This window comes from Triturus cristatus, chromosome 3_2 (genome assembly GCF_964204655.1).
Source record: "Triturus cristatus chromosome 3_2, aTriCri1.1, whole genome shotgun sequence".
NCBI lineage: Eukaryota > Metazoa > Chordata > Amphibia > Caudata > Salamandridae > Triturus > Triturus cristatus.
In genome coordinates, this window is record NC_140584.1 from 1028290054 (window position 1) to 1028317721 (window position 27668).

General features: G+C 47.6%; 1 protein-coding gene across 1 annotated transcript in view; it reads right to left on the bottom strand.

The window, feature by feature from the left end:
• The window catches only part of BAZ1B (bromodomain adjacent to zinc finger domain 1B), a 314567-nt gene that overhangs the window by 229311 nt on the left and 57588 nt on the right, over positions 1 to 27668 (bottom strand). Inside the window, exons 5-7 of the mRNA XM_085649665.1 lie at positions 27438 to 27559; positions 25340 to 25537; positions 22526 to 24485 (exon numbers count right to left, since the gene is read on the bottom strand). Of these exons, the coding sequence (XP_085505791.1) occupies positions 22526 to 24485; positions 25340 to 25537; positions 27438 to 27559 (2280 nt within the window). The remainder of the gene's footprint in view (positions 1 to 22525; positions 24486 to 25339; positions 25538 to 27437; positions 27560 to 27668) is intronic.

Consider the following 27668-nt stretch of genomic DNA (forward strand, 5'->3'; position numbering starts at 1 on the left):
CTTTGTAAGAGGTGGAAGGGCTATCCAAGGAGTAGCCTCGATGGGTGCTTCTGAAGGATGAGCGACAAAAGGATCGTCTGGGAGCTTGTGATTGCAAGGCTCCCATAGATTTGGCGGTGTCTGTATCCTTTTTCATTTTTTTTTTTTTTGAGGGATACGTCTATGTTGAGCCCAAATAAGTGTTGCTCAACAAAAGGTTGGTTGAGTATAGAACTCTGTACTTCTGGTTTAAAACCGGATATCCGTAACCAGACATGCCTGCGCAAAAGGACACTGGTGTTGATTGCCCTTGAGGCGGTGTCTGCTGCATCTAGGGTACAGAGAATGGAGGTATTGGTGATGGTCTTCCCCTCATGGATTAGTTCACTGGCCCCGTTTTTAGGTCTCGGCTAGCGAAGGCTGAGCTTGCGCAGTCTCGCTCGCGAGATTTAATGACTTGGAGAAGAGGGGCTTGAACCCGCCTCTCTTCTCTCCTCTTCTCCATTGGCTGGCCTCTTAAATGCTGGTCAGCCATTGAAGAAGAGGTTTGTCTCTCCAAACAAGCCCCGTCCTTTTCGGATTCGGGGGCGTGTTTTTTCGATTCCCTCTCTCCTCTGGAATGTAAACATTCCAGCCAATGGCAAGAGGAGAGAAAGAAAAAAACACACCCCGAATCCGAAAACGCCGCTGCCTTTCTCCGAGCCATTTCTGCTTGACCTCGGAGAAAGGCAGTGGCGTTTGTGCAGAGCGGGTGCTAGCCAGAAGCTTCTGCCATCATACTGACGCCCGGAGGCATGAGCTACAACGCGGAGCTCCTGTACCTCACAGGCGGTCGCTCCCCCTCCACTGCTGCTACCTGACGCCTGCCTGCCTGCTGCTACCGCGGACGCCACTTACCTCCTCCGCCGCCGCTGACCTCTGCCCTGCCGCTTGCAGGCACTGCTCGCTCGCTGCCTGCTTGCTGCCCATTTCCTCGCCAGTTCACCGCCGCCGCTGCCCCGGTCACACTCCTTACTTTTCCCGCTCCCTGTTCCGGTTTCCCGCCGCTGACCCCGCAGTCCCGCCTCCCCTTCCTGCCCATTGGCCACCCAGCCTCCCGCCTCCCAGCTGACCCTCCCTCCCGGCTCACTACTTAGGACTCCCCCTCAGCAACCGCGCAGCGGACGCGCGCAGCGGGAGTGCCGACTGAGCGCCGAAGGTGCGCCAAAGGTAAGCCCGTCCGCGCCTGGCCTGCGCCAGACCCCCTGGCCCCCGCGCCCGTCAGCCCCCCAGCAGGACCTACGATGCCGCCACACATCGCACTCAACACCGCCCGAGCCCCCGGGTGCTACCGAGCATCCCCGCGGAGCACCCATGGACCTTTCACCTGCCAATCCTGCAACTTCTCCTGCCTCCGAACCGGCACCGCACCCATCAGGAAGGACAACAGCAACCACCTCAAGTGCATCCTGCTCAACACCCGCTCCGTCCACAGACACGCCGTGGAACTCTGGAACCTCCTCGACTCGACATCTCCAGACATCGCCTTCCTCACGGAAACCTGGATGAACGCCTCCTCAGCCCCCGACATCGCCATCGCCATCCCGGACGGCTACAAGATCAGGAAGGATCGCGCCAACCAGACCGGAGGGGGCATCGCCATCGTTTACAAAAGCACCATCTGCATCTCGACTGACTCCATCGACGCATTCAACGCCGCCGAATACCTGCACTTCCAGATCCACACCGACCCCAAGACTACCCTCAGAGGCACCCTCGTCTACAGACCCCCTGGACCGCGCGCACAGTTCTGCGAAGACATCACGGACTTCATCGGCCCTCACGCCCTCCCCTCCACCGACTACATCCTCCTCGGGGACCTCAACTTCCACCTGGAGAACAACGACCGCAACACCACCGCCCTGCTGGACAACCTCGGACTCCAGCAACTGGTCAACACCCCCACCCACTACGCCGGCCACACGCTCGACCCCCTCTTCTCATCCAGCAAGCACGTCACCTTCAGCCACTCCACTGGACTGGACTTCACTGAACCGACCACAGCTGCGTCCACTTCAGCTTCAAAAAGAACACGATCCACCACCACCCGAAGCAGGTTCCCCACAGAAACTGGAGCAAGATCACCGTCGACCAGCTCACCACCTCCCTTAGCCAGAACCCACCAGTCAGGACAACGAACCCTAACACAGCTGCCCTCGACCTCACGCAGTGGCTGACCTCCTGTGCAGACAACCTCGCCCCAATGAAGAACCCTCTCACCAGACCCGGAAGCAAGAAGGCCCCCTGGTTCACCAACGAACTCAAGGACTCCAAGAAGGCCTGCCGCACCCTCGAGAAGGCCTGGCTCCTCGACAAGACCACCGACAACATGACCGCCCTCAAACTCGCCACCCGCAGACACCACCAGCTCATCCGCACCACTAAGAAGAAATCTCTGAAGGAACGACTGGACAAGAACGCCCATGACAGCAAGGAGCTCTTCAACATCGTTAAGGAGTTCTCCAACCCCAGCACGGGCAACAACGACATCACTCCCTCGCAGGACCTCTGCGACTCCCTCGCCTTGTACTTCCACCGCAAGATCGCCGACATCCACAACAGCTTCGGCGTTCCACCCCAGCACCAATCGGTCGAACCTACACACCCCGCCACCACCCTCCAGACATGGACCAAGGTGACCCCCGAAGACACGACACGCATGATGAACACCATCCACTCCGGATCTCAGACCGACCAGTGCCCCCACCATGTCTTCAACAAGGCCGCCTCTACCATCGCACCCCACCTCCGAGACATCATCAACACCTACCTCGACACAGCAACCTTCCCGGAGAGCTGGAAACACGCCGAGCTCAGCGCACTGCTGAAGAAACCTACAGCGGACCCGACCGACCTCAAGAACTTCCGCCCCATCTCGCTCCTTCCCTTCCCTGCCAAGGTCTTCGAGAAGATCGTCAACAAGCAACTGGCCGCCTTCCTCGAGACGAACGGATCTCTCGACCCATCGCAGTCCGGATTCAGAGCCAACCACAGCACCGAGACCGCCCTCATCGCTGCCACCGACGACATCCGAGCCCTGCTCGACAACGGTGAAACAGCGGCACTCATCCTCCTAGACCTCTCCGCAGCATTTGACACTGTCTGCCACCGCACCCTAGTCCAACGCCTCAGCGACACCGGCATCCAAGGGATGGCCCTGAAATGGATCATCTCCTACCTCTCCGGCAGAACACAGAGTACGCCTCCCTCCGTTCCGCTCTGCGGCCACCGAAGTCATCTGTGGCGTCCCGCAAGGATCATCGCTCAGCCCCACTCTCTTCAACATCTACATGAAACCCCTCGCTGCCATCGCACGCCAACACAACCTCAACATCATTTCCTACGCAGATGACACCCAGCTGATTCTCTCCCTCACCAGAGACCCCGACACCGCCAAAGCCAGCCTACACGAAGGGATGAAAGACGTCGCCGAATGGATGAACATCAGCCGCCTGAAGTTGAACACGGACAAGACAGAAGTCCTCATCCTGGGACCGTCGCCCTCCGCATGGAACGACTCCTGGTGGCCCCCGGCCCTAGGCACCGCACCCAAACCAACGGACCACGCACGCAACTTGGGCGTCATCCTGGACTCCTCCCCATCGATGACCAGACAAGTCAATGCCGTATCCTCAGCCTGCTTCCACAACCTTCACATGCGCCGTAAGATCTTCCGTTGGATCCCGACCGAGACCAGGAAGACTGTCACCCAGGCCCTCGTCACCAGCAGACTAGACTACGGAAACACCCTCTACGCCGGTACAACAGCCAAGCTTCAGAAAAGACTTTAACGTATCCAGAACGCCTCCGCCCGACTCATCCTGGACGTCCCCCGACGCAGCCACATCTCGAGCCACCTGAGACCTGCACTGGCTCCCCGTCAACAAGAGGATCACGTTCAGACTCCTCACCCACGCACACAAATCCCTCCACGACCTTGGCCCAAGATACCTCAACGACCGCCTGACCTTCTACACGCCCACCCGCCAGCTACGATCCACAAACCTCGCCCTTGCCGTCGTCCCTCGCATCCAGAGAACCACCGCCGGAGGAAGATCCTTCTCCTACCTGGCGGCTAAGACATGGAACTCCCTGCCCGTCCACCGGCGACTGACCCGGGACCACCTCGCCTTCAGGAGACAGCTCAAGACCTGGCTGTTTGAGCAGTAGCAGACCCCCTCCCCCATGCGCCTTGAGACCCATCCGGGTGAGTAGTGCGCAATATAAATTTCATGATTGATTGATTGATTGGAGCAAGCGGGTCTGTCCGTCAGGGGGGCCCGCGTCACGGATAAGGGTTTCCATAACCAGTCCTTAAGTAATACACTGACAGCGAATAAGATACGTCTCCAAGGGTTGTGAATACAGCGCGGGTGACCATAATTTACGGCTCTTGTGGCATAATAGTAAAAACACACGTATTGCGGACAGATCGTAACTTTTCTATACATAAGCATCCATCGATTTACCGCTCTTTAAACACACATTTAACATCAGTTGTCCCTTTTCACTTTCGGCACTTGCTTTCGCATAGGTGTTCTACGGCTCTAGTTTGTCCTCTCTGGGCGCACGTAGTTCTTCCCTGGCGCCAGCGTTTGGTCTGCAGTGTACTTTGTAAAGTGGCAGAGCGGGAGCTGGCTTGACTCAGCTACGAAACTTCTGGGTCTGTGTTGGCGCCACTTTTGCTGGTCCTTCGTTAGTGCGATTACAGGTGAGTGTCAGGTAAAAGGATATTTGGTTACACTTTGTTTACTAGTGTAGCCACGTAATCTCCACCCAGTAAAATACTGGTTATAGACCCTTATTTTGCCGTTTTGGGTGGAACGTTTCTATACTATTGTGGGTTAGTCTGATGCAACAACGTGGCCATTAAAAGTTTAATTTAACAAGAACCAAAAACGATATTATAGTCATGTGGAAGATTACAGGGAAGTATAGCCACCGTTGGCATCTCTGCTTCTAAAACACCGCGGAGGGACCCGCAAGGTGTCCGGAATATAGAGTATATGTTCACCACAGGGGAAATTCAATACAGAGGTCGCAACATTTTTTTATATATAAAGAAGCGCAAATGTGTTTGGAGAAACGTCGCTCTATTCACGTTCGCAGGGTGCTGATAAGTTTTTACTGTAGTAGAATCTCCGGGTGGTTGGCTGCCCCAGTTGTCACGATCCACCCCGGACATCGGCAAAGGGATGCGCTCAGTAAGGGGTTTAAGTGGGATGAAAAACTCGGGGGAGGGGGTGGACGGGGGTCTTTCAGAGAGGCGTGGTAGATTTAATTAAGGGCGTGGCTTAAAACATTTAAGTGAAAATAAATCTGTGCTTAGCATAGTGTGCTTCCCGACTAGTATTTGGTCTCTTTTTTTTTATCTAGATATATAATACAACATGTAACTTACACCTACAACAAGCCACGACTATTGGCTTTGTCAATGGTTGTTAGTTGCGTAAGATAAATAAGGAACAACTATGGCTTCGTTGTATAGAATGTTGAAAATGCTTCTGTTCTGAAAGGATGAAGCTGTGGAAGAACTATAACATGTCTCTTTGATGTTACATCACAGATAGTGAAGGATGTTCCTGCTGCAGAGTTATGATTTTGTTTCACCCTGATGGTGAGGGCAAACATGGAGAGCCCGATAGCCTCGCCTCAGCATCTACTTTTTAAAACTACTGGTGCTGACCACCGGCAGGACCTGGCCCACTTAAAGCCCTGCGCTTAGTACAGTTATTGGCAGCGGAACACATAGGCCAATCTGTATTTTTAAAGCTGAAGGTGACCTGCTCAGTGTGTGATCTTTGCGGTGCAGGCTCAATGTAATTGTTAGGAGTGTAGCAGGCTGCATTTACTGAATCGCACCATTTGAGAGAGATTAAGCTATTGACATTGTAAATAACAATGCTGTTTCTTTAAATGTTTTAAAAACAAAAACAAACAAAAATAATGTCATGAGCAATGCCAATAGCTCTAACTTTAACAATGCCGAGACCATTGCATTGTAAATGCTTCTTGTATTTGTCAAGGAGGTGCTGCATTACGGACTCAAGTTCGTCATAATGTGCCCTGTCATATCTGGCTAGGAGAGCTTGGGTGTTAGCAATGCGCCAAATATTTGCTGCCTGTGACGCTGTGCGTTTGCCAGACGCTTCTAGGAGTTTGGATTCCTTGTCTGGTGGTGGTGCGTCACCCGACGTTTGGGAATTTGCCCTCTTCCTGGCGTTAGAAACTACTAGGGAGTCCAGTGGTGCTGGGCCCTTAATGTATACTGGGTCAGTAGGGGCAGCTTTATATTTCTTGGGTTAATGACCCGAGCCCTGACTGGGTCTTTAAACATTTGTTGCGTGCTTAATGACCCCTTTAAGCATGGGCAGTGTTGCGGTGGACCTTTGTGTGGTGTCAAAGGTATCCATAAGGAAATCCTCCTCTACTGGTTCTGTATTCCAGGCCATTCCGTGGTATTGGGCAGCTGGTGTAACCAGATATGGTCCTCGGGGGGGGGGGGGGGGGGGTGAGGGGGGCCCTGGAGGGATAAATATCTTACGGGGTGTAAGGGACATCTAGGACACTACAATCATCCGAGGGGTCAGGGGAGTCAGTAGGGGTAGGGTCCCCAAGGGGTTGGTCATCCGCACCTCCTTCTGCATCGTCTGATGTGTGGGAGAGTGGTGTGGTAGGAGGGGAGGAAGAGGAAGAGGAGAAGAAATCCTTAATTGAGAGGTGGCAAAGTCTCTCTTCTTTGGTGGTGGACCAGCGCAGGCATGTGTACTTGTCTTTTTTTGATACTGAGCATTAAATGACCAGTCTCAGGATCCTTCATTAGAGTTTTTAGGTCTCGCCTGAACCAGCGCATGCGCTCGTCTGGCAAGACTTATTGAGAGGGCTCCAAAAAGGTGCTACCAGGACAGCCTGGAGCTACAGTGCATGTGCGCAGCGCTTGATGCAATTACTTTTACTTTCGCGGCCGCTTTGATGTTTGATCGCGATCACTTTCACTTTCCGCTTGTTAGGCCTTGCTAGAGGAAACTCTTACCACCCTGTGCTCATTTCATGTATGACACACGGACACTTGGTCAGTTCCTTACAGCCTTCTTTAGACTAATTCAATCACATTTTGGAACAGCCCAGACGAATATTACTTCTTCACTGGGCAGCTCCCATTTTTATTGAGTAGCTATGCATGTATGACGTAGACTCGTGTCAACGAACTGCATAGAGGGACGTGCTCATGTTGATGCTTGCACGTGTGTTGCACACCAAGATCGCCCTTTGCTCCATTCAGAAACACACTCACCTTAGGAGCCCAGTCTGCTGAGAACATCTGCCTGCACGTTCAAGGTTCTTGGAAGATGAACGGCTACGATCGTGAGACTCCTCGCCAGAAGCCACTTCCATATGGACTGGGACTCCAGAGACAGGACCCGTGACCTGGTGCCTCCTTACTTGTTCAGATAGTACATTGTTGTTGTGTGTCTGAATGTAGCTGGACTGTAGGGACGGGTACAGAGACTTGAGAGCCAGATGGACTGCCCTTAGCTCCAAGAAGTTGATGTGATAACTTCTCTGTCTCGGACAAGAGACCTTGTACCTGAAGCTGGCCCATGTGAGCTCCCCAACCCTGCAGTGAGGCATCTGTAAATACAGTCTGTGTCGGAGGGACTTGGTGAAAAAGTGACCTCCTTGCAGAAGATTTGAACGTTTCATCCACCATTTGATGGAGTCCCCAACAGCCTGACCGCTGTGTCTATTGATCTTCAAGGGACTGCTGTAGAGGCTGCATGTGAAGTCTGGCATTGGGCACAATGAAAATGCAGGAGGCCATCGATCCCAGCAGTGATGACACCTGCCTTGCTGTGGGATGTGCAGTGCTGAAAAGAGCAAGGCACTTGATTAACATGGATGACAACCTCTCCTCCGAAGGACATACGCTTGCCCTTGCGGTGTCCAGGGATGCGCCCAGTTAATCTTCTGCGTGGGGTTGAGGACTGACTTCTTGTAGCGGACTTGCAACCCCAGGAAGTGAAGCAGGTTGAGACAGTAAGTGAGATCGCTCTGGAAGAGTGAAGGTGTGGAACTCTTTAGGAGCCAGTCGTCTAGGTAGGGATAGACCATCGGTCTCCAACCAGTCGATCGCGAGCTACCGGTAGCTCGCCGACAACCTGTCTGTAGCTCGGGACTCAGTGCCCACTTTTGTACCCTGTCATGGTCATTTTGTATATTTTTAGGCCTTTTTAGCCTCGTATGCGTTCCTGCCTGCTGTCTCACCAACCAACTGCTCCCATTGGCTATTGAGCTTTAGCTGGGGAGGGGTGAGGCGAAGCGAGTGATTCTGGCCCGACAGTGTTAAACTGCTCATGGGGAACCACGACACCTGCCTTCTGAGGCCCAGCACCGCACTTTGATCCTGCAAGACTTGTGTGGCCCGAGCAGCTGCCTTGGAAGCACAACCAGACTGCCAGCCTCAGGTTTGTGGAAGAGAGAAACGTTTTTTTGTTAGAAAATGATGCCCGTGAAAGGCTTTATTCTGGGCATCAAAATGCAAAGATACCGTTTATGTTGTCAGAAAAAAACATGTTCGAAACGTTGATAAAATGTAACATTAAGTTAAAGCAGCGTTTTACAGGGATCTTTCCTTTTTAAATAAAGTACATTGCAAGTTGTTTCTGGCCATAAACAGGAGACAGGAATATCATTTTACGTTTCTTTTCATTATATTTCAATGGAATAATGAGAGAAACGTAACATTAAGTTCCTGGATCCGATTTATGCATAGGGACAACTTGCAGGAGGTACTTTATTTAATTTTTAAGAACCCCTGTAAAACGCTGCTTCAACTTAATTAAATAACGGGAGATATTTAAAATGAAGTGTTCATTTTAACGCACAGTGAACATAAGGCTTAACACGGCATTTTGAACTGATCTCATTAAAATAAGAAGTACCTCACTCATACAGTGGCTGTATTTTCAGTTGTAAGTACAGCCAATAAACAGGGTAAGCTGAGACATGAGTCAAACAGTGAAAGCTTAGACATGAGCCAAGCTTACGTGTATAACCCCTTCTTTGCCCAAAAAATACATTTGTAAATATTGCAACAAGTGACACAGAAGTCATACAAAAATGCCATATTTTGAAAAACAAATCACAACTTTTATTTCTCCAACATGTAGAACCACTTAATAAGAACATCAAATTATATCAGAGCCTTAAGAGGCATTTTTAGAAGAGATTGTTTTTAAACCTTGAAACAGTCATGGTCTCCACCATCTATGACGACTATGCTATTTTAATGAAGTAAGAGGCAAGTTGTGTTCCATACATCTTGCATAGGTTATAACTACATGGAGCATCATAAGTTTGCCAGGAGATATTTTTGTATTGTGCACACCCTAAATTCAAGCATATTAAGGTGCCATCAGGCCTGATCATAAAGAAAAAGAAGGCATGGTGTAACAAAATAATTGTATTGCAGCATTTATAGAGCATGTACTACTCCTTAGTGGGGCACTGGAGCTCTCACCTACATGCTCTGCAAGCTAGGCCATGTAAGCTATGTGATTGGAATGGCGTTGTCATTGTTTTGTGAACCTATATGGGACGTTTCCATGTCATGCATGATGACCACTAAGGTGCATTTACAGTGTTATGGGACATAGTAGTGTGGTAGATGACAAGTTATGAGAAACTTACGTGCAGTTTGTTTTCTGTATGCTGGTAGCTTTGCACAGCTCGGCAGAGCCCTATAATTTCTTATGATTGTAGTCTACTGAGCTGGTGACTGCAGAGCTCAGGATCCAAACATTTGTTGAAGAGGAAAGCCAGGACTAATGCCAGGTTTTCTGGTTTCATGTTGTGCATTGCATACACTAAATGTGTATCTCTTTCTCTGTAGAGACCCTGTTGTCACTGAAGCGGGTGTGGAGGGGACTCTGGGAACAATGTGCAAGTTGCTCTGTCTTTAGTAGCTCATGATGATTTTCACTTATCATAAGTAGCTCTCACTACAGAAAAGGTTGGAGACCCCTGGGATAGACTAAGATTTTCCGCTTGGAGAGGAAAGCAGCTACCACCGCCATGCACTTGGAGAACGTCCGGGGGCGGATTTGAGCCCTAACAAAGTACTCGGTACTGCTAGTGCTGTCGAGACACCTGGAACCTGAGGAACTTGCGATGTTTCACTGAAACAGGAATGTGAAAGTAGACGTCCTGCAGGTCGATGGCACACATCCAGTCTCCCTGGTGAAGATGAAGGAAAATCTGGTGCAGGGCTAGAATCCGAAATTTCTCTTTTCTTATAAAGCTGTTCAGCAGGCGCAGGTCATGGATAGGTCTGCACTCTTTGGCTACTCCTCGTTTTTGGACCAGGAAGTACCGCGAGTATACACCTTGGTTTCACTGGTGAGGTGGGACCTCTCCTATGGCCTTCTTGGAGAGGAGGGTATACACTTCGCCTTGTAACAGTAGATTGTGTTGTTGAGGAAGGCACTTCAATTGTGAGGCAACTACCGGGGGAGGGGACTTTAACCTCAGCAAGTAACCATGCTGCATAATATTCAGCACCATCTGTCTCTGGTTATGGTTTCCCACTCTTCCAGGTGAAAAACAATACTCCCTCCTACCGGAGTGGCGAACGGGTGTGGAGGAAGCAATGCCTCACTGTTATGAAGGCTGCTTGGAGGAGGACTGCTGCTGTTTATTGTTCCCCCTTCCTCTGCCAGGACGCTTCTGCTGGAATCGAGACCTCTGCTGGTTTTGGGAGGACCATTGAGGGGTTTGAACACCTCTGTTGGAAGGGTCACTTGTCGTTCTGACGGAAGTGTTTACGAAACTCAGTCCGCTTTTCCAGTCCAACTGCTTTGACCATGGAAGGCGACTTTGAAGGAGCACCTCTATCAGGGTCTCTTGAGGTTCTAGAAGGTGAGTATGTCAGAGAGTAGTTCGAGCACGGACTTCTGCAGTCAACTGATCCCACGCCCTGCAGCCACCGAGGCGACAGACCGTAAACCCCGTTTTCGCCAGCTCTAGGAGATCTCTCTGGAGAAATCTGCACAATATTCAGCCCTGGAGATGACTGGGCTCTTGACGTCGATCGGGATCGCAACGCTGACTTGCGCCGGGCCTCCTCAGTGGCCTCTGCAGTTTTGTCCCTAGACGTCGATAAGGTTTACGACACCTTCGCCATCAATCTGTGCGGCGATCTGCTGTGGGAACATCGTCCTGTCCTAGACGGTGGTCTCGACGTCGACTGCCACAACGATGGGAGGACCTTGATGTCCGCGGCGATTTGGGGGAGGGGGGGGAGACCTAGACGTCGACCTCCCACGACGCCTCTCTGACATCGACCTCGAGGGTGGGGGAGAATGCCTAGACGGCGACCGGGCTTTAGCAGGTCTCTCTGGAGCCACAGCCTTCGAGCCCGAAGTGCTGTGCCTCGACGCTGACTTACTGGCATGCGGCGGAGAGTCTAGACGTCTAGACGATGCCTTGTCCCTCGACGCTGAAGAGTGCCTTGGACTCTTCGACAGCGATCTCGACAGCAAACATCCAGTCACCTGCTCTTCCTGGACTCAGGGGAGGTGAAACAATGCCGTTTTCGGTGTTGCTTGCTTGAAGAGGGAACTCTGAAGTCTCCATGGCCACCTCCATGGTGACTGCTCTCTCGCTCTCCAGCTGGGCATGAAGCTTGATGCGTTCTGTCACGCAGAGTCCTCTTAGAAAACTTCTGGCAATGATAACACTGGTCAGGGTTGTGTGTAGATGGAAGGCACACAATACACACAGAGTGTAGGTCTGACAGTGCCATTTTCTGTCGGCCTGGGCGGTAAATTCCGTTCCGCTCGCGGAATTTCGGTAATTTCACGGAGAACGCGAAATTGCCCAAGATTCTGCTTTCCGCGACTTCGCGAATTTTTTTCTTGTTCCCGTTCTCAAAATGCGTGTTCGCAAGATATTTCTCCCCGAGCACGCAAACAGCAACTGTGAACAGGAAAAAAGCATTGTTTGTTCGCGGAATTTCTGCATGTTTGGAGATTTACCGTTTCGCGGAGATTTGCAAAACGCGATTACGCAAATTCCGCCCACCCCTAATTTTCTTACCACAGGAAGGACATTTCTGAAATAAAGCAGGCATTCTGACTGGAAACAATTTGGAAAAGAGCAAAAATCCAGTAGACTATACCCCAAGGGATCAGAAAATGTCAAATTTTCAAAGAAAATGTTGAATATATCACTTTCAGTCAAAAAACTGAAGAGCTCCAACTCCAGGATCCTCACAGAAGGAGCCAGATAAAAGAACTGACCCAACTGTCACCTGTGGTGCATGATGGGAGCAGAGGGTCTACTGCAGGTCTTAAAGGCACGGTACCCTAACCTTTGGAAGCCTTAAAGGCTTCTAAGGCTTCTTTGTTTCATTATTGCTCTGCAATGCAGCCTACAGGCAAATGTATGCAATTACAAGTTCCTTGTGGCATTAAAGCTTTGGCACATGCAGTTGGTCCGATCATCTTTTGGTCAGCCTTCTGCTCCCTTTTGAGAACCGCCCTAAGCTAGCGCCAGTGGGGTGGAAGTCATTTCGGAACTGGAAGGCTTTAGAGCCTACCACCTTAGAAGACGCCCTGAGGATGACGTCAGCACTCAGGCCGGGGTCTACAGACCCAGATTTGGCATCGGCAGAGTTCTCTACTTGGCTGACGACAGCCTTAGACGCAGTCATCCCCATCCAGAGGACCAAGTCTCTGTACAAAACTGCTATAGTCCCATGGTACACTTGTGAGCTTAAAAGGAGAAAAACAGGTCCTCCATCGGGCGGAACGACTTTGGAGGAAATCACTAGCCCCAGGCGATAAGAAGAGTTTTAAATCCAAATTAGCCCATTATAAGGACTACCTTATCAAAACTAAATCAGCTTTTTATGAAAATAGGATTCGTAAGGCTAGTAATACGCAAAAAGAGACCTTCATTATTCTTAAAGAATTGAGTAGGTTGCCCGAACAGAAACCAACTTCCACTCAAGCCGACTGTGACAAAATCCAGAACTATTTCTTAACTAAATTTGAAGATATTATTTTGGCTATTAAAAACACGTGTCGCTCCGTGCCCATTACCAGTGGTGGAGGTGCCCTTCGATCCACCAAAGACCCCTTTCGCTCAGCTCCCGCTGCTTGAACCAGGGGCCCTTGCCCGGATAGTGTCTAAGGTGAAGTCAGGGTCCCCGGAAGACTTCTGCCCCCCTAGAGTGTTCAAAACGCTTTTCCCTCTGGTCGAGACCGAGGTCCTGGCCATTTTGAACCTATCCCTTAGTTCCGGACTGGTTCCCCGGAAGTTCAAGGAAGCTATAGTACTCCCACTGCTGAAGAAAGCAGGTGCTGACGCAAAAAATCTGAAGAACTTTCGCCCCATTTCTCAACTTCCGTTCCTGGCTAAAGTCCTTGAACAGCATGTGCTCAGAGCTCTGACATCGTATACCGAGCAACACAACCTATTGCATCATCGGCAAGCAGGGTTCCGTGCACATAACAGCACCGAGCTAGTTATGCTTTCAGTTTTGGACGACCTGCGGCTTGCAGCTGACAGAAAGGCTCACTCTGCTCTGATCCTGCTTGATCTCTCAGCCGCCTTTGATACGGTGAATCATGGGCGACTACTTTCCCGTATGCAGCGGCTGGGAGTTACAGGTACGGCTCTCCAGTGGTTTTCTTCCTTTCTGGAAGACCGCCAGCAGAAGGTCCAGCTAGGGGCTCTTAAGTCCAAGCAGGGCTCCTTGCCTTGGGGGGGTCCCGCAGGGTTCGGCGCTGTCCCCCCTGCTTTTCAACATCTATCTCCAACCCTTGATTGAGGCCCTGGCTAGGTTAGACTGTCAGGTGTTTAATTATGCGGACGATACTCAGTTAATAGTTCGCATCAACCACTCTTGTGATTCACAACGGAATATTCAGAACGTCCTCAGGTACACCATGAATTGGATGACTCTGAACTCGTTAAAAGTAAACCCTGACAAAACTGAAGTCTTGGTACTCTTCCCAGACTCCTCCCCTTGGTCTGATCTGTTCTGGCCTCAAGAGCTGGGCCCTACCCCCACTCCAGTACCTACCGTGAAGAGCCTAGGGATTATATTAGATTCCGGAGTGACAATGAAGAACCAGGTTTCCGCTGTGGTGGGAAGCTGTGTCGGATTACTGCGTCAGCTCCGGAAACTATCGGCCCTTTTCATTCACTACCATGCAAACGGTGGTAACTGCCTTGGTATTGTCTCGGCTTGATTATGGATATACAGTCTATATTGGGCTCCCTGGATCACTTCTGAGGAAACTCCAGGTAGTCATGAACGACGCAGCTAGATTGATTTTTAAGCTGCCTCGCAAAACACATGCCACCCCTTTGCTGCGGCAGTTGCACTGGCTTCCTATTAAACAAAGGGTATGCTTCAAGGGCTTGTGTATTGCTCATAAGTCCCTATTCGGCGAAGCCCCCAATTACATCAAAGACCGCCTGAAGCCCTACATCCCCGGTCGCCACCTTTGTTCTTCGCAGGCCAGTCTTCTTACTTGCCCCCGCTTCATCTTATCGACACTTGGGGGTCGTGCCTTTTCTGTCTGTGTCCCGCAGCTGTGAAACAAACTCCCTGAGGTGCTTCGAAAGGACACACATCTACTCTCATTTCGGAAGAGGCTGAAGACCATGCTATTCTCGGAGGCCTTTGCGTAGGCTTACGGGATGGGGCCATGTTCAGAGTGTTACCTTGATTGTCTGTTGTCTAATAGCTAGCGCTTAGAGACCTTGGGTGATTAGCGCTATATAAATTACAACAAACAAACATAAACATGACAATTGTTCAGTGCATGTCCTCTTTTCCTTATGGGTTAGGAGGGTATTTGTCTTACAATGCGAACCTATGTAATTTCGGCATTTCTGCCATTGGAAACATTTTAGGATGCAAGAATGTGTTTTCTCACACACACACACACACATATTTTCTATATCCTCTGGGAACCCACACGTGGGTGGGGATCATTCATAGGTTACGACTATGATGAATATCCCCTGGATGAGAAACCTCATTTCCCATTAGATAATAAATATTAAACAAGCATTGAAAATGCAATAGGCCTCGCCTTTGATTAAGTTAATGCCATTTGCTTTGCTAAAGGTATTACATAGCAAATCAAATGGCTTTAACTTAATAAAAGGCGAAGACTATTGCATTTTCAATGCTTGTTCCTTCAGCCACTGTGTTCGTACCTTTCTCTTCCTCCTTTTTTCCCCCTTTACTGCCTCTTACACTCTCTATATAAAGTTCTGTGGCCCTGCATGAGAAGAGCGGAGCCATCCTGCAGAAATGAGGCTATGAAGAGAGAGGCCTTTGTGGGCGCTTCAGCATAGCCCAGCCAACAGGTGACAACAATTATAAAAATAAAATAATTCACACGCAAAAATATACTGAATCACACATTCATTTTGTTATCTCTTACATGCACTGTATACCGAGACTATTGACTGCAAGACCTATTGTTAACATTTCTTTGAAATATACAGCGCGTACCTTATAAGTGTTTAGTTATCCAGCACAATATCCTTGGTGCAACAACATCAACTGTTGCATGGTAAACACTTATAAGGTCCCAAAGGCGAGACCTATTGGCTATGCCAATGCTTGTTCTTTCTTAAGTAGTCATGTAAATCAAATATCTATCTTTCGTTCTTTCCTTTCCTCCATTGCCTGCCCCTCTTTATTTTCATTTTTCACTCTGTCTATGCTGCTCTGTTCATTCTCCTACTTTTCGCGGGCTAATCTGTTGCTCGTCCGACTTTTGAAATAAAGCGTGTTAGCAGGAATCCCATTTACTGGGGTTTCTGGTCGCTCACGCGGGGCCCTTCGGTATGATGTAAGCCTTTAAACAGGGATCTGGAAAATATAAGCAGGCATCGCTGGCACTCACATATTCTGGGTTGAAAAACTAAAAGCCCAAGTTTGAACCATTTCCGGGGGTGGCACTGGAAAATAGCAGACATCTCACTGAAAGGTAAACACTGTCTCACTAAAATGAATTTTTAAAAATCTTTAGGCAATCTATACGTGTGAGCTCCCTCGAGGGTCAGCCTGCCGGGTTGGCTCAGTTGTGGCTGTCAATGTGGGGACTGTAATAGGGCAAAACGTGGTGTGCAGAATGCCTTTCATCTGCTCTAAATCTTAATTCTAACACCTCCTGAAGCCAGGTCTGGGAAAGCAAGCGGATTGATACTTTCTGTACATTCGTCATCGAAGAACCCTGAACTTTAGTTTTGTCTTTTCACAATGGGTCTCAGCCACCGTCTCCCCTTTAACTTCTCCTAAACTTGAGAACCGTTGTCGACCGTTTTACATTTCCTAAATTATTAAGAACCATAGTATTCCAAAAATAAATACAAGAAAACTAGTTAGAAAAGGATGTCCACATTTGATGTTAGCGCCAAGCAGGCCCTGCAAGGTTAAATATTTCACTTAATGAAACACATATATGCAAGAAGTACAAATGCACCCATACTGTATGTATGGGTTTATATATGCCTCATGGTTGTGTTTGTGTGAGCGTTTGTCGGTGCGTGTGGCAAGTGTACGCCGGTGTGCCTGTGTTTGTGTATGCATCGTGCATGTGCTTATCCGCGCTTAAGTTTGTGGGGGCATGAGTCTTAATGCGCGTCTCTGCGTTCGCGAGTTTGTGTATGTAGATCTCTCTGGTCGTGTCGGTCTGTGGCTGTGCTTGTGCCTGTATGTGCGTCCCTCGTCCTCAGGGTGGGCTACAAAGGAGTATTCCTACAGTGCGGACGCACCTGCACCTGCCCCGCCCAGCCCCGCAGACAGCCGCCTGTGTGCCTCGCCGTGCAAGCCTTCTGTGCCTTTATTGAAACCCAGTCCGGGTACAGGAACGACTGAAAGGGCGGGAAACCCCACAGCTGCGGCAGGGTGGAGGCTGTTTCTGCACTATCCTTGCAGGGGTTGGGTTACGACAGGGGGGGGATAGGGGCCGGCTCACCTCTCAATGACATGCATGTCGGCAGCGGGTTGCTCGGCCTGGGGAGGCGAAGTGGCGGCAGTAAGCTGGTGCTCGGTGTCGGCACGGGTCTCCCTCTGGTAGCAGTGGAGTAACTCTGCCTGCTCAGGCGGTGACTGTGCTATGGCGTCTGTCCCACAGGCTGTCCTTCAGGAACTCGCACCAAATTGAAAGTAATAAAAGTAAAATAAAAACCAAGGCAGAGCAAGAGGCAAGCACGGGCCGATCTCTTGTCTTTATGGGGCCATATGTTTGAAACACATGGCCCCATAAAGATAAGAAAAGGCTTTACTACAAACGTAAAGCAACCAAGCCAGTCCAACTGGGACGGCTCTAAAAGAGAAAAGTGTACGTCCCTGGAAGCTCTTTTCCAATGGCTGGCCACCGTTTAGCATAAACGGTGACACCAGCCAATGGAAAAGAGGGGCGGGGCTTAAAGCCCACTAGAGAAATCTCTTCAAATCAAAATCATTAAATCTCGCCAGCGAGACTGCGCAGTCTTACGCCAGGCGAGACCTAAAAATGATTAACTGCCAATTCTGTATGGACATACTTTCATAGGTTTACGTTTCATTTCCAACTACAGGAACCTGGCTCACCGTTAATGGACTAAGTTGTGTAGTACTGATTGGCACACTAAGGAGTTTGCAGGATTATTGAAATCCGGGCAGCAGGGCTAGGTGAACATGTGCACGATTTTCAACAAAAGTACTCTGCATATGCCTGGGAGTGGGACCCCTTCAGCTGTTGCTGACATGCTTTTGGGGGAAATGTGCCTTCACCCCATCTCCCACTGAAACAAGCATTTGCAATGCAACAGGTCTCGCATTTACACGAGTGAGTTTGAGCTATTGACATTGCAAATAATGCCTTTTATTTTTGTTTTGAACTCCCAATGCAGAGGAAGGGTGTGCTTGATTCCGTGACTATCAGTGAATTCCACATTGAAATTTCCAAATGACACTGGGGACGATGCAAATAATTAATGTCACTGGTGTTTATTAATTATTTTTTCCGAGTTTTTTTTATATAGCGTGGATGACCAAAAGTATCTGAGCGCTTTACATGAGCACCAGTGGTGTTACAGACGGAACATTGATTTTGTTAGGCACGGGGAGATTAACTAATTTGCCCAGGACCACAGGATGTTTAGGGTTTCTACCGAGACTGGAACCCGGTTCCCCAACTTCAAGGTCCACCGCTCTAGTCGGTAGGCCACATCCTATTGCTGTGGGTAGGCCCAGCAGGACACGTTAATCACAAGAGCTCATGCTGTATATATCCATCCTAAACCACAACAAGGTCTTTGTAATGTATAAACTATAGCGCTACGAAGCTGTGCTGGGCATCTAGTGATTTTACAAGATCTCATTAAAACATTTTCCAGTGGAATCTGCAGTAAGAAGCACCGTGTTAAAAACCTGCCCCATTTATCCCCGCTTGGTGTGCAGTCAGCAAAGCGCCCAAAGGCTGCCCTCTTGGCGATTCTCAGTCGCACGAGCTTCGCACTCAAAGCTCCCAATGCAGAGGGAGGGTGCGGAGAGAGTGTGCTTGATTCAGTGCGACTACCAGTGAATTTTACATTCAAATTTCCAAATGACGATGAAAATAAGTAATGTCAGTAGTGTTTATTATTTTCTTTTTTTAGGAGTTTATATAGCGCGGACTCAACCGAAAGTATGTGAGCGCTTTAAATGGGCACCAGTGGTGTTACAGATGGAACACTGATTTTGTTAGGCACAGGGAGATTAACTATTTGCCCAGGATCACAGGACGTGGAGGGTTTCTACAGGGTGCAGAGAGCGTGTGCTTCACATGCACCCAGAGAACAAATACCACCTGGACACGAATCAGAGGAGCATCGTTGTGCACAGTAAGTTATATTGAGGCTGTAGTGAAAAAACAGGCGCTGGTCGCCTGCAATTGAAAAACAAGTAAACGTGGGGACAGGGGCTCTAAAAATGGTGGCACGTGTTAGCACCCAAAGGCTGCCCCCTTGGCGATTTTCACAGTTGCACGAGGTTCGCTCTCAGAGCTCCCAATGCAGAGGGAGGGTGGGGAGAGCGTGTGCTTGATTCCGTGTGACTTTACCAGTGAATTCTACATTCAAATTTCTGACTGGGGATGATGCAAATAAGTAATGAGGTCACTGGTGTTTATTAGAAAAAATTCCAGAGTTTTTTTAAGATAGCACGGACTCAACCTAAAGTATCCGAGCGCTTTTCATGAGCACCAGTGGCGTTACAGACGCAACATTGATAGGCACGGGGAGGTTAACTTGAAGAAACACCACATGCTCAAAGGTAAAGACATTCCTGTATTCAGAGATACTAGCCCCACAGTCTGCCGGAATACCCCTGTCCTCCCTGGGACCCCTTGCGCCTCTGAGCTCTGTGCCTGCCTGCCGCCAACCAATCACAGAGCCGACTGGTGCATGCTCCAGGCGTGAAGGCAGCGTGGTTGCAGGAAGCCCGGAGCACTGGCTCGGGTGCTTCACAGCTGTCATGAATACTTTTATCTGCAGGTTATATAAACAAGCAGATAAGAAGAGTCTTCACAACAGCCGTTAAGCACACAAGCTAGTCCGGGTGGGCCGGCCCAAAAGGCGAAAGGGAGGCAACCCAGAAAGCTCATTTCCAAAGGCAGGCCACCGTTTAGCATTAACGGTGACTCCAGCCAATGGAAATGAGGGGCGGGGGCTTAAAGCCCTCTTCTGAAAGTCCTCATTAGTAATAAATCTCACCGAGCGAGCTACGCATGTGCGCGGCAATACTAGGCGAGACCTAACACTGCTGCTGGTCCTACGACTATTTTAACGCTGTGTATTGCGAAGAACCAGGGATTGGCAGTACGACAAAGGGCAATTATTCAGGTATGTGAATGCACAAAAGATTTAAAAATAGATAAACCTTGACATTCTTTCAACGCATCCACAAACGGTTAGAATGGTAGAACTACTTTGAAGGAACCACAATCTTGTTCGAAATTACACCACCAAAATCAGTACACTTGTGTAATTATGGGGCTTGTCGATGCTAGGAAAAGTCTAAATCAAGGCTCCCCCTGCACCCCTTTGGGATCTTGCTTTGAAGACTCAAGCACACCCTACCGCAGTATGACCAAGTCACAAGAGTTAAAGAATCTCCTTCTAGATGAAGGTTTATAACCCTCCCTACAAACCCCTCAACACAACAGCTTGAGCTCTCAAGGACTTAATGTTGCGACTCTCAAAAAGAAGGCAATAAGTTCACTACTACAGACCTGCGTCCAGAACAAGGCTCCGCTCCGACCCCAGTGCTGCACTGGCTCTCAGGATATAAAATCAGTCAAGGGATCACAAACCAAACTTTCAGCCCAAACACTGTAGTATACATCTTTGCCAAAACTTAGAAGCAGGGAGTACCTTTTCCATACACAAAAAAAGACAAGCTCAAAGTAAGAAAGCTGCAGAAAATTCATATTAAGCCTGCATAGAGCCTCTGTGACAGAGTTGAAGGAAAAACTGGGTTGACTTCCATAGCTGCCCAAGACAAGCATTTGCAATGCAATAGGTCTCGCATTTGCGAGGGTTTCAGCTATTGGCATTGTAAATGACAATGTCTTATTTGCTGGTTTTTAAAACAGATAAATTAAAAGCATTGCCATTTACATTGCCAATAGCTCAAACTCTTAAAAATACGAGACCCATTGCATTGCAAATGCTTATTCTAAAAATACGATCTTACACACCCCTCGTAGCTGAGACTAATTACGGAATTAGGGAGCGCTATGTACGGGCTTAAAAAACACCCCGATACATCAGATCATCCTCTCGCCAGTACGAATGAGGAAGAGGTAGGTAAAGTTGCCAGGGGCTGATCGATGACAAGTGAGTTACCAACTTGGAGAGACACTGTCTCTCTCTCATTGCGCTATGTGCTTAACTACGCAAGGTTTATCTTACTGCCACACACCATAATGCAGGTCCTAACTACATGGGACGGAACATTATTTTAACCTCAATATGTTATTGTGCTAGAACAACGCATTTATACGCTAGCCCCCATATTTACGGGAGGTTTATTTTGCTGCCACATATGTTAGTGTACGTCCTAAATGCACAGGACGCAATGTCCTCGAGACGCCCCCCGTTCTCACAGACTTAAGTGTTTAAACGCATCAAGACTGCACATCTGCGCACTAGCCCTCTAATTGCCATGATGTACATTTGGCTATCACGCACAACCATGCATGTCCTAACCACACAGGACGGAACATTAAGATAGTGCTAGTTAGGAATTAAAAGGTCTTACTGTACTAATATAACTTGCATAAGCACCATACACCCCCACATTTCCCCCCCCCCCAGGCCAAAGCCTCCATAAGTAAATCAACACCTTCTTGTAAACAAGCATTTGCAATGAAGTAGGTCAAATTGCATTGCAAATGGTTAAGTTTAAAACTGAGTGCGGCGCCACTTCAAGGACAACGCGCTCTGTTTCTTTTTTTTTTCTTCTTTAACTTTAACACTGAGCGCGGTGTCCTTGAAGCAGGCGCTGCGCTCAGTTTTAAAGTAAAAAAAAAATAAATGTAAAAAAAAAAAAAACAGAGTGGTGTCCCTGAAGTGGACGCCGCGCTCAACATAAATGCCAAATATAAATAAAGTGAGCGCGGTGTCCCTAGCGGACGCTGTGCTACTTAAAGTAATAAAAAGCATACAATTTTGAGTGCATAGCGCTGCAGCTGCCATTGTCCCCATCAGTGTCCATTTTAAAAATAGTGCTAACCCACCAGATAAAGCCCACCGTGTAACGCCGCAAGTAAACGATCCAGTCCGGATGGGCAGTCCCAAAAGGAGACAGGGCGGTAACAAAGAAGCCCTTTTTCAGTCAGAAGCCAGCGTTTACCATACACAATGACGCCAGCCAATAAAAAAGATGGGCGGGGATTCAAATCCACTTATAAAACCTACCCTACTACAATATGCCTCGCAGAGCGAGCAACCCATGTGCACTGCAACGCTAGGCGCGAGACCTAAAAAAAACAACTTGGTACACAGTAATAAAACAATACATCAACAACAAAATAATTTGTTGATCAAATAGTAATTACAAAACACAGGGCTCTTTCAACTATCTGCACAGCACAAAAAGGGGCAGCAGCTGGTCATTTACAGCATTTCATGGGACGTGAACTATATTGGCTACCTTGAGACGTTAGTTTTTCCTTGAAGAGGTATGCTGGGCAAACAATTTCCTTTAGTATTTTGTTTTAAAACAGGAAAATAAAGGTGTAATTGGTATTAATCAGAAGTGCTTAGTTTTGAACCTCATTTTTTAGGACTGGGTTTTGACAGTGCATCTGTCAAACAGACCTAATGCTTAAACCATACACAGTGGGCTTAAGGTCCAACTCTTTCAACCACTGGCGTGAAACTTAAAATCAGTCACATCCTGGCTCAACTCAATGAATTATCCATCACCCGTCACCGAAACACTCACCTTTAAGTTGACGATCCTGTTCTTCCTTCTCTTTTTTAGCCTGTATCGCAAGAAGCCGTCGATTCTTAACAGCACTGATCATATCTTCAGTATCGATAATTAACTGCTGTTCTGTCTTGAGCTCACTCTTTACTACTTTTTCATCTGGCTCCTTTTTCTTGGGCTCAGATTTAACTCCTTTCTCTTCCGCCTCTTTGTTTTTTACCTCCGTTTTCGCTCCCTTCTCTTCCACCTCCTTGACCTCAGTGTTCATTCCTTTCTCTTCTCCTTCCATTACTTCTGCTGTTACCCCTTTGTCTTCTAGTGCTTTACTCTGGACTTCAGCTTTTACACCTTCTTCCTCTGCTTCCTTTTCTACTTTGTTTACCTCACCATTGGTCTCCTTCACATTGTCCTTGCTTTTGGCTTCCATTCGCTTCAGCCTCTCTGTCCGCTTCTTTTCATTCTCTTCCTTCACTATGGCCAGACGCTCTTTCCAGAGCTCAGCAGAGCTCTGCTGCTTGGCATCTACATGGTCTTGCACAGAGTAAGTCATTAAGATGCGGTGACACAAAGCAGCCATGATATGCAACTTTTCCTCAACAGTCAGTTCAAAGAACTCTGAGGTCTCCAGCTTCTCAAGAAACTCATCTTCCACTTCGTTATCTTCAAATCCGGCAGAGTCTTTACTTTCCTCAGCATTATCCCCCGGGGAAGAACCATCACTCTCTTCTAATACATCAGACTTGCGTAGGCAGAGTCGAACAAGTTCAGAAACCGAATGGAGTGTAAGAGGTATTTCAGACACTTTCATCCCCAACTCTGCATAATCCTCAGCAATTTCATCTTGCAGCAACGTCTGAAGCAGTATTAGGAGCACACGATTCAAGTAGAGAAAGCCACCTTTCTCTGCAGTCAAAGCTTCCATTAGGGATGCCGATGTGACTGGATATTGACCATCAGGCATTAGTAAGCCAGAATAGCAGCTGAGAAACTCTACTACCATAGCCACATCTCCAAAAAGTGTGTTGGGCAACCCTTCAGGGGTATCCACAAGCTTTAACATTGGTAGGCTCTTGCCAGACAATTCCTGGTCCTCATACCTGCGCTGCTTTTCTAGCTTCTCCTGCATCTCCTTCTGTTTACGCTCCTTAACCTTCTCCCGCATTTTTTCTTTTAATTCATTGCGTTTTTCCTGGAGGTATTCCTTCCGCTGATCCTCTGTCATGGAAGCCAATTTCTTTTTGTGTTCCATCTGCTCATATTTCTTTTGCACCAAGATCTTCAGATCTTCTGGGAGGCGGGCACGGTCATCACTGGAAAGTAGCCGCACTGCCTTGGTGATGGTGCATGACAGCGAGGCCTTCCGATCCTCCCGGTCCTTGTTGTCTTTGTAATAAGCAATGAGGTGGAGTGCAGTAGGAGAAAAGTGCTTCTGTGGTTTGGAGACCTTTGGGACCACAGCTGTACTCTTTGGAGGCCGTGACACCTTTGGTGAGCCCTTAGCCATATCCAGTAGAGTCATTTGTTTCATCTTCGGATTTTTCAAAACTTTTTTGGGAGACTTTGGTTTTCCGGATGATTTCTGCCCATTTAAGTCTTTTATTTTTTCCTTCTTTACCTTTTTCTTGGGCAAGATCACACCACTCAGGGAACATTTCTTGGAGACAGGGACTTGAGAGTTTAGCTTGGAGGGAGACACTACTCGCATCACATCCTCCAGCTCTTCCACAGGAGTATTTGAATCATCTCTATTATTGATCTTTAATGGAGATGGAATAACAGATTTATTCAAATGCACATGGCACCAAAGTGTTGGACTCATCGGAGCAGTCAAAGGAGGTTTCTTCCGCTTCTTCTCCTTTATATTTTTATCGCCATCTTTTTTAACTTTAATTTTTTTGGCTGGCTTTTTCTCAGGCGAGCTAGATGGCTTTCTTTTTTTGGCAGAAGAGTTGGGCGGGGAATTCAAGGTCATGTACTAGAAAAGAAAGCAAGCCAATAAGCTTTGTACTTAGGTTTTATGCACAAAAACGTAATCAGATATTAGCAAAGAAAGCCTCTAAATATTGTACTTACATTGCAGAATTTACAGTTCAACCAAAAAGAGTAGTAAATTATTAGAAGCAAAAGCATACTTGCGCTATCAATTTTCGAATTTAAGATACTTTGTTTGCAAACAATGTAGTGGCATGTAATGACTAGCTTCTGAATACAACATGCCCTACATATCGATGGTGTAAACAATGTACTTAATCCAATATAATACGAGTCAGAATGTTATATGCTTAAAAGAGTGATACAGTGAAAGGAAGGGCGCAACCATACATTCAAACCATTGCGGTTGTTCTTTAATGAAATTAAAAATTTGACCTGTGGAGAGAAAAAAGTAAACTATGGAGGACTTTCCAAAAACGAAGGTTAGCATGAATCATGCTTGAAATAACCCAATCTAGCACAATAGGGCACCACAGGGGGGTTAGCTCGTTTCTTGTAGTGTGATCTCAGAGTATAGACTGGGACGGATGAGCTTATGTCTCCAATAGAACTGGATGAAAGTAGGCCATAAAGACTAAGAAAAGTCACGTTTGATAGTGAAGGCATGGCACTTAAATAGTAATTTCAAGTGCAGCCAAACAATAAACTTGAAAAAAACTTTCATATAACAAGCAGAGCAGTAATTTGCGTGAAAACCAAGATCGATTCATGCAGCATAAATCACTTACAATGACAAAATTACTATTGACCAAGACGACAACCATACATTTGTCACCGACTGATTCTTGGTAGCACCATAAATTAGAAATAAGAGTACTGATATATTAAGAGTTGTACCTTGTGAGGATCTAAAAGAAAGTCGCTGAACTTGCTGGGGAGGGTATACTTCTTCACTAAATCATCCTCTACCACCCAAGGGGCATTTTCGGTCATTCCGATGCGCACAGCATAATGACGGATATAGTATCGTACAATTTCTTTGTTAGGTGGACGCTCAGAGCGAAAGAGACTGTCAACTGGCACACAGCTGATGATCTAGAATGGGGAAAACGGCAAAATTAAAGTAGCACATAGCTTGATGTATGCTTGAACAGAAATTCTTGCAGTGGTTACTCATTGAAAACCAATACTGGCTTGTATAGTTACCTTACTACATTTAGCTTGTATAAAGGCACCACAAAAAGTGATGAGTGGAATTCTTGACTTCACCTTAGACAATGGCAGACATTCCAATCAATCGCATTTAAATTGGTCTATGCCAGATTTCAAACTAGCATTCCTTAAGGGCATCCTACATTCCACAGCATGCCTCACCCAAGGTCAGAGGAAACGAGAGCATCACCCCTATTCTGATTACACTCCATTGGCTCCCCTTCCAGAACTGCATCTTAAAGAAAAATAAAAAAGCTGCATTGTTTGCAAACCCATCATGATCAGCACCCATGCTTATCCTGCTGACAAGCTCGCCATCAATGGCCCATTCGCAGCACAACCACCACCAGACTGAAGTGCCCCCCCCCCCCACCTCCCCAACGATACTGGGATCTAGGAGACAGGTGAGATGGAGGAACAGCATCAGATCAGCCCAAACCGAATGACTGCAAACTCCAACTTAAACATGTTGGAAAAAGTACATATCCCACTCAAACTGACTGGGAGACTTCTATCCTGCATCTCAGGGAAATTGCAATACAAGCAGGACTATGCCGTGCTAACTATCATACAAGAATCACCCAACTGCTTGAACTGCAGAGAGAAAGATTGTACTTGCAAACGAACGATCTTGGAATGTGAATTGTTCAAGCCCACAGAGAGGTAATGGAGGGGCATCAGCAATGCCAGGTGTGAGGGTTTCACAAACCATGCACTTCACTATATCAGATATCCCAAATGTCGTAGAGGTCTAGGAAGGTTGCCTGCACATACAAAAGCAGAATTCGCCATCCAAAGGATCAATATATAGGAAGCCAAAAGTGCAATTATTGAAAGCAGGAGTCCCTAGTAATTTCAAAAAGAGTGGGAGGCGTGTTGGAATTTGTCTCGTTGATATGAATGAGGCTCCATCTGGGGGACCTACTGATCACATGATTTAGAAGATGGATGATAACCATTCGAGAAACTATCTGCAAAAGGGCATAAACAAAGTGACAGATTACTGGAATATACATATTCTAGGTCAGTTATGTCAATATGTCCTGCTGATGCATTGTTAAATGCAAAAGATTAGTTGTGTGCTAGTGGACTGATTTATCTTCTGTATGAGAAATTAAAACAAAAAAATATAGAGGACTACCTATAAATATTATACATTCACATTTTCTGGATCCATTTATCTGCGTGTGACAGAGAGCTGTCTTGCAGAGGGTTTATTTTTGCAAATAGCAAGTGGCCCCCAGGATAGATCCCAGGCAACCTCAATCAAAACGGTATATGTGGTACTACCATAGCAACAATTTGTCTGGACAACAGATTACTGAAATGCACAGACTAATAACGTTAAAGGGCCTGGCCTTCAAGGAGAGCTTTCGTCCATACACCTTTTTTGTCCAGCATGTACAGACTGCTTGAGTGCCCGCTCAATTTTTGCTTTGCAAACTGGGGCATGCATTTTTTGCTGTTTGAGGTCTAGACTACAAGCGTAGTGCAAAGCAAAAACCTTGATACATGATCGACCGACATTCAGTTCTCAGAAGCTTGACAGCTGCCTTTTTAGGTAGGCATCCCATCAGCATGCAATTTTAACTCCTCTACGCTATCAATTTATCTGTTCCATCAGGCTATTTAAGAATAATTTAGTTAACTGCTTGTGGTCACTTTTGCTGCAAGGAGGATCACTAAATTCTTACAACACCAGATGCACAAGCATCAAACATTACTAAAGAGCATTCTCTGGGATTCTAGCGATGTCATTTCCATGCCCTTCTAAGCCTCTCACCTTATCTTCGTTCTCTAGCTTGACATCGTATTTGTGGGGAAGAAATTTAGGTGGGGCCCATTTCTTCTCCTCTTTTTTGAAAGTGACAGGAAGTTTCCGGGGGGAACGACGAGCTCGATCACCTGAAGAAACAAAATAAATTAAGTAAATGTTACAGTAGGTCCTGCCAGAGGTAGTTTAGAAAAACACAAGAACACAACTGGCAGGGTCTCTGCTCTAATTTAGATGAGT